At 58.9% G+C, this 7,204-nt stretch overlaps 1 protein-coding gene across 2 annotated transcripts in view; it reads left to right on the forward strand.

Annotated features, from left to right (window-relative positions):
• KCNH2 (potassium voltage-gated channel subfamily H member 2) overlaps window positions 1–7,204 on the forward strand; it is a 43,029-nt gene extending 35,825 nt beyond the window's left edge. For both annotated transcript variants that reach the window (XM_034423497.3, XM_034423496.3), the window contains exons 7-15: window positions 97–484; window positions 894–1,093; window positions 1,596–1,848; window positions 2,791–2,984; window positions 3,105–3,204; window positions 4,100–4,366; window positions 4,631–4,832; window positions 5,295–5,484; window positions 5,730–7,204. In XM_034423497.3, coding sequence (XP_034279388.2) covers window positions 97–484; window positions 894–1,093; window positions 1,596–1,848; window positions 2,791–2,984; window positions 3,105–3,204; window positions 4,100–4,366; window positions 4,631–4,832; window positions 5,295–5,484; window positions 5,730–5,909 — 1,974 coding nt within the window. In that variant the 3' untranslated portion in view covers window positions 5,910–7,204. The remainder of the gene's footprint in view (window positions 1–96; window positions 485–893; window positions 1,094–1,595; window positions 1,849–2,790; window positions 2,985–3,104; window positions 3,205–4,099; window positions 4,367–4,630; window positions 4,833–5,294; window positions 5,485–5,729) is intronic.

Here is a 7,204-nt window from a genome sequence, read left to right on the forward strand (position 1 = left end):
CAGCCTGCGAAATGGGGTCGAAGGATAGTGCGTAACCCCAGCTGAGAGTGGGGCTCTGGGAGATTCACACCCTTCCCACCGCTTCTGCCCGCACAGACCACCACCCTGATTGGGCTGCTGAAGACGGCGCGGCTGCTGCGCCTGGTGCGCGTGGCCCGCAAGCTGGACCGCTATTCAGAGTACGGTGCAGCGGTGCTCTTCCTGCTGATGTGCACCTTCGCCCTGATTGCACACTGGCTGGCCTGCATCTGGTATGCCATCGGCAACATGGAAGGCAAGACCATCGGCTGGCTGCACTCGCTGGGTGGACAGATCGGCAAGCCCTTCAATGACAGCACACCGCACCTTGGCCCCAGCATCAAGGACAAGTACATCACTGCCCTCTACTTCACCTTTAGCAGCCTCACCAGTGTTGGCTTCGGCAACGTGTCCCCCAACACCAACCCCGAAAAGATTTTCTCCATCTGCGTCATGCTGATCGGCTGTGAGTGTGGCCTGCCCAGGGGAGGGTACCCTGTTGGGGAGGTGGAAGGGAGGGCAACGTTCCCTTAGATCAGTGTCCTGGGGGTATTGGCCCCTCACAAAGGGTGGGTGCTCTCTGTGCATGCTCAGAGAAACTCTTCTTGGCATGTAGGACAAGCTGGAACTGAGTGACTACAAAGCACAGCCTTCCCATGGCACCAGGCGGCGTGATGCGTATCGCTCCGTGGATTGGGAGGGGGGAGCTTCTACCCAGATTTGCCAAGTACTGGGGAACTGAGGCATGCCTGGAAATGGAGCAAAGGCCAGGGGGTCCTGTTGGGTGAGGCAGAACCCTTTCTGGGTACAAGAATCTTGAGTCCAGACACCGGGAGTGATAGCAGCTGATGAAATGATGTCTTCCTTCTTGCTAGCACTGATGTATGCCAGCATCTTTGGGAATGTGTCGGCCATCATCCAGCGGCTGTACTCCGGCACCGCACGCTACCACACCCAGATGCTGCGGGTGCGAGAGTTCATCCGCTTCCACCAAATCCCCAACCCCTTACGCCAGCGCCTAGAAGAATATTTTCAACACGCCTGGTCTTACACCAACGGCATCGACATGAATGCGGTGAGTTTGAGTCATCCCACTGCCCCCCTCCCAAGAACTTGGCTGGTCCCTCCTTCTGGGTGAATGGGGGTCCATTGTCCCCCTAATGGGACCCTGGGGATTGAAGCGCCTGTGCTGCTGGGATCTCCCAAGGAGTATAGAACGGGTCCACAACTTCTGGGCCACGGACCACTACTGGGCCTCGAGATGTTCGAAATAGGGCCACATAAGTGGTTGAGAGGATACGTATATCCCCACTTATGTGAGTGGCAGGTGAGCAGGTGCGCATGGTCTCCGTTTGCACAATCAGCGAGCACTCATTCCCACCGCTCGCACTGAACCATCCCTGCACCCCTCCCACCGATCTGCAAAGCCGGAAAAGTCTAGTGTAGAATAAAGCTCCAACTTGTTTCAACCTTTCTTGTGTCTAATCTGTGCTCACGGGTGGGTGCTTCTCAGGATGGGGAGCCCCTAGCGCCCTGATTCAAATGCTGCCCCCTCCCTTCCTCCCTCCCCCCTGAAGGTGCTGAAGGGATTCCCCGAGTGCCTGCAAGCCGACATCTGCCTCCACCTGAACCGCACCCTGCTGCAGAACTGTCGTCCCTTCCGGGGCGCCAGTAAGGGCTGCCTGCGCGCCTTGGCCATGAAATTCAAGACAACCCACGCTCCGCCCGGGGACACCCTGGTGCATGCAGGGGACGTCCTCACCGCCCTCTACTTCATCTCCCGTGGCTCCATCGAGATCCTCCGGGGGGACATGGTGGTGGCCATCCTAGGTGAGGAAGGGGCTGCCCCCCATTCTTGTTCCACCTCTGGTCTTATAGAAAGGACACCCCTCCCTCTCCAGTGGCCCTAGAATGCCCCTTGGAAGGTGGCAGTGCCTACAAGTAATCCTTGACATACAAACGTTTGTGTGGTGACCATTCAAGACGAAGAAAAGTGACTTATGACTGTTTTTCACACAACCACTGAACTGTGTTTCCCAGAAAATAAGACCTGGTCTTATTTTCTTTTGGGCGCCAAAATAAGCACTAGGTCTTATTTTGGGGGGGATGTCTTACCCACTTAGCTTAGGACTGCTGCAGCCAGGCCTCCCATGCCCCAACACCTGTCGCGCCTTTGCCTGGCTTCCTTTGGGGTGCACTGCGCACACGAGCAGTAGGGCTGGCGCGACGTGACCTGCGCCTGACATGAATGGCGGCATTGGTGCAACGTGCCCCACGGTATCCTCCTTCCAGAAGCAGCTGCAAGTGGCTGCAGAAGTTGGGCAGCGGCGCGACAGGTGTCGGATGTCGAAGGCCTGGCTGCGGTGATCCTAAGGTAAACAGGTGCAGAGCGCATGGGGAAGCTCCACCGCCCCACCCCCAGCTTGATTTTTACACATGCACCTCACCCCACCTCATACCAGCAGACGGTGGGACGCAGTGGGTGGGGTCTTAACTAGGGCTTATACTAGGCACGTGAAAAGAAAGCTAGGGCTTATTTTTGGGGTGGATCGTATTTTTCAGGGAACCACGGTAGCCTCCCTGTGATCCCATGATCAAAATTCAGATGCATAGCAACTGACTCCCAAGCATTCCCTCCTGTATCCCCCTCCCCACAATTCAGGGCAGTCTGTCGCTGTAGTGAAGCACGAAGCAAAGATAAGGTGGCAGCTGACATGGATCTTCTGGCTGGTGTCCCACCATCCTTGTGCCTTCTCTGTCTACCTCCACCAGGGAAGAACGATATTTTTGGGGAGCCGCTCAACCTCTATGCACGGCCCGGCAAGTCCAATGCGGACGTGCGAGCCCTGACGTACTGCGACCTGCACAAGATCCACCGGGAAGATCTCTTGGAGGTGCTGGACATGTACCCGGAGTTCTCTGACCATTTCTGGTCGAACCTGGAGATCACATTCAACCTGCGAGATGTGAGTGCTTTCCAAGGGGCTCCCCAGCCTGGGCTAGCTCCCCCCCCCGGGGCTCTCCATACCCATCCTTCCTGCTGAGCCTCACCCCTCCCCAAGTAAAACCTCGGCTTGCCCTTGCAGACGAACATGATCCCGGGTTCACCTGGCAGCGACGAGATGAATGAGGGCTTCAACCGGCTGCGGCGACGCAAACTCTCCTTCCGACGGCGCACTGAGAAAGGTGAGCATTGGCCAGAGGTGGCCGCCACCCCATTGTCCCCCTCCCTTGAAGTTTGCTGCTCCCTCCAAGGTCCCTCAACCTCCCCTCCCCCACATCAGAGCCTTTTAAGAGATTCAAGGACGCCATCCTGCCTTCGTCTGCCGATCTGCCATCCCAATGGAGCCAAGGGTTGAAGGGCCAGGAGCAAGCAAAGGCGTCCTTGGGGGAGGGTCTGTGAGGGGGGAACCACACACTTATGGCCACAGCAGATTGTCTCTTTTAGTGGCTGCCCTTTGGGTGGGTGGCTGATCTTCTGAGTGAGAGACTGGCAGCTAGAACTGCCAACCGAGATGGAAAGAGTGGGCGCTGTTTCCCACCTAGCAAAGAAGGTTGAGTCTCCCTCCTCCCTCTCTCCTTCCCACCCTCCCTCTGGGGACCAGAGGACCCTAGACCAGGGTGTCAAACTCAAGACCCACGGGCTGGATCTGGCCAACGGGGTGCTTAAATCTGGCCCGTGGAGCCGGACTGGAAATAGCAAAGGACTGGTGTGCAATGCCTCTGGCAGCTAAAACAGCCTGCGCAGTCCCCCCATGCCCCATTTTTGGCTTGGACAGCCTCCTGGAGCACCCTACTGGCCAAAATGGGGCATGGGGTACAGCAGGGTGCTGCAGGCCATCCAGGCTGAAAATGGGGTGCAGGGAGCCACACAATCCCCCCTCCGGTGCCCCATTTCGGCTGGCAGGGTGCTGCAGGAGGTGTCCATCCCATCTCTCCGCCCCCCTCCCCCCGGCTGGCCCATGTAAGAGAACTACAATGCTGCAGGGTTTGATACCCCTGCCCTAGACCCACCAGCCCGAAGACTCAGCCTATGACACACCTGCACCTCTAAAGTACTTTTGTCCTCCGTGTTCTGCAGACGAGCACCTGGGGGAATCGAGGTCCCAGCCCAAGGCGCTGCACCTGGGCCAGAACTGCCAGGCCCCCACCGCCCCCAGGTGGGAGCCCTGCCTTAGCAGCTCAGCTGCGTCCAGCCCCGCCTCCAGTGACGAGGAGGAGACTCCTGTCCCCATCTCCAGGGTCACAGAGTTGTCGCCTTTCCATGTGGCTATGGGGCCCCTGGCCATGCCTCCCTCTGCAGCCCCCCCTGAGGAGCAGAGCAGCGACTCCTGCAACCCGCTCTCTGGTAAGGCCTCTTGGGGGCGCTCATCGCCCACATCGTCAATTGGGGAGGGGAACAGAAGGAGGAGGTGGGCCTTGGCCTCACCCATCACATGGGATCTCCCTCCCCTTTTCTGCTGCGGGAGGGCTGGGCTGTTATCTTCTCTCAGCCTGCAAGGAGCCACGGCAGCAGTGTCCCTCTTTGTGGCCAGGGGGCAGGGAGGGGGCTGGCCTGCCCATCTCGCAGTGACCCCTGGGGCTGACAGCCCTCCTGTGTCCCCCCCCACAGGAGCCTTTTCAGGCGTGTCAAATATCTTCAGCTTCTGGAGTGAGAACCGAGAACGGCAGTACCAGGAGCTGCCCCGCTGCCCCACTTCTGCCCACCCCACCCTCAACCTCCCCCTGGCTGGCAGCAGCAGCCTCCCCTCCAGCAGGCGGCATCGCACCGAGCTGGAAGGCCGCCTGGACCTGCTCCAGAAGCAGCTCAACAGGTAGATGGGATTGGCACGGTGTGTCTGTGCGAGGTTGTGCCCTGCAAACTCAGCAGAATTGTTCCTGGGCATTTGCTGGCAAAGGGAAGGGGGCGGGTTGAAGGATACTCCTCCCTCCCCAAGGCCCTTTCTTGGTGAAGGGGGGGATGTCCTCTTCACGTTTTCAAGCCCCCAGCCCCTTCTAGAAAAACAGGGACACCCTCCCCCCCAGAAGAGCTGGCTAGAAGGAGGGGAGGGAGAAACAGTGGAGAATCCTTCATGCCCGGAGGAAGCCAAATCAGATGAAGTGGCAGGAACGTGCCACTGTTTTGGAATGGGGCAGTGTGGTGGGTGGGTCCCTTCCTTGGAGAAAGGCACTGCAGATGGATGTGGAGATACGTGTGTCACACGGACAGACGTACGTGGAAGAGATGTCTTGCCAGTCCTTCACTTGCCCCCCTCCCTCTTGTCACTTCCCCCTAGGCTGGAGAACCGCCTGACCACGGATGTGGCCTCCATCTTGCAGCTGCTACAGCGCCAAGCCATCCTGGTGCCTCCTGCCTATAGCACCGTCTCGTCTCCACAGCCCCCACTGAGCACGGAGCCCTCCTCGGGGGAGCACCCCCTGGCTCTTCCCCCCATCCTGGCCCAGGCGCTCTGCACCCGGACACAGGTGAGTGTCCCCACTCAGAGTGCTGAGCCCTGTCCCCAGATATACAGCACCCTAACTTCTGGGGCCCCTAAACCCATGCGGGACTCGCCTGGTGCTCCGGGATCCCAGCCTCCTGGACGGACATGAGTCTGTCAGATGGACCAGCCATTGCCTTTGTGGGTGCTGCCCCTCCCGTCCCTTTCAAGGGGCCTGGACCCCCATTCCCCCAGACCACTTACGCTGATCTTCCTCTCATCCCTTCTCAGATGCCTCATTTTCCGGCTCCCCGAGTGGATGCCCCCGAGTCCAGTGGTGAGGTGGTGTTGTTGATGGAGCCGCCCTCCATGGCCTCTCGGCGCCTTTCGCTCCCAGGACAGCTGGCCAATGCGGGGGGGCCGGACTTGCCTTCTGATTTGCACAGACACTGCTCGGACCCCGGCAGTTAATGGACTCTGGACCTAGGCCCAGGCGAGGATCTCTTCACAATGGGGAGCAGACAGTGGACAAGGATTGCCAGGAGCCCGCGCAGCCCACCCGAGGGGTAGCTGCCTGGTATGGCCAAGCAGGGCTAGCCACTCTCCCTTAACGACGTTAGCTGGCCTAACAGATGGGCAGATCCCAGAGGATGCCTGGGGGACTGGTGGGAAGGCTGCAAGAATTGTGGACGACAATGTCGTGCAGGACACAAGGATGATGCAGGTGGAGCCGACGGGACGCTGACAGCGAGGATCTGAGCGTCCTTCGGGACCCTGAACTTTGTGGTGTACCATCCTTCATGGGTTCCGGGGTTTCGATCAATCCAGCTGACTGAGCAAGGAGTCCAGGAGGAAAAGTGGCGTTCCTCCGCAGCCCCCAAGCTGGAACACCTGAGGAGGGCAGATGGGGACACCTCCCCATCCCCTTCTGGGGAGTCTTTGCAGAGCCTGCTTTCTTTTTTGAGAGACTCTCTCCCCTCCAGGACTTTCATAATCCCCCCCTTGCTTCACCAAAGCAATTTCTCCGTGGTGAGGGGAGGCTCCAGCTGAGCAATAATTCAAAGCCCCTTGAGTCCATTGGGGGGGACGGGACCGTTGGGGATCGGAGCAGCCTGCATGGGAGAGCGGAGTTCAGCCCATAGGTCATTGTGGATGGGCAGGTGTGGGTCATTTACTGCTGGATCACTCCAGGAGTGGTATTCACTTACCTTCGCTACCGGTTCGCCTGAACTGGATAGAACCAGCTGAATGCCACCACTGGATCACTCCCCCCCCCTCACTTAGAATCCAGGCTGTGTTCACAGCCCCTCCCCATTACACATGGGACTGCAGGCAGGGCATCTCTCCCCATCTCTGTAAGGGGGCGCATTCTCTGCACGCATGCACCCCACTTTCTCAGCCATTCCTAAATGTTCCCACTGATGGAAAAACAGGGTGCAGGGGGACGCGGTAGAGAATGGATGGAGGTCCCTGTTCCTTCCCATGTCCCACTGCATAGGTACCCCCCTCCCCATTAAAGCAGCAGCCCACTGGATGCAACCCCCTTCCTGTCCCTCCCCACCTCCTGGCCCTCTCGCTTGGTAGCGGGAGGGTAGGTTCCATCAAAGGGGAGCCGACATCTTCCCCCACCCTGCAGGTCTCCAGATCCCCCCCTTCCCCGCTTGCCCCACACAACTGAATGAAGCACGCAACATTTCCCCCCTCCCCCGCATGCTGTCCTCAGCAGTAGCAACAGATGCCCAATAAATATGGAGTGGATGACTTAA

The sequence above is a fragment of the Pantherophis guttatus genome, chromosome 4 (assembly GCF_059756535.1).
Source record: "Pantherophis guttatus breed Tessera chromosome 4, ASM5975653v1, whole genome shotgun sequence".
Classification (NCBI taxonomy): domain Eukaryota; kingdom Metazoa; phylum Chordata; class Lepidosauria; order Squamata; family Colubridae; genus Pantherophis; species Pantherophis guttatus.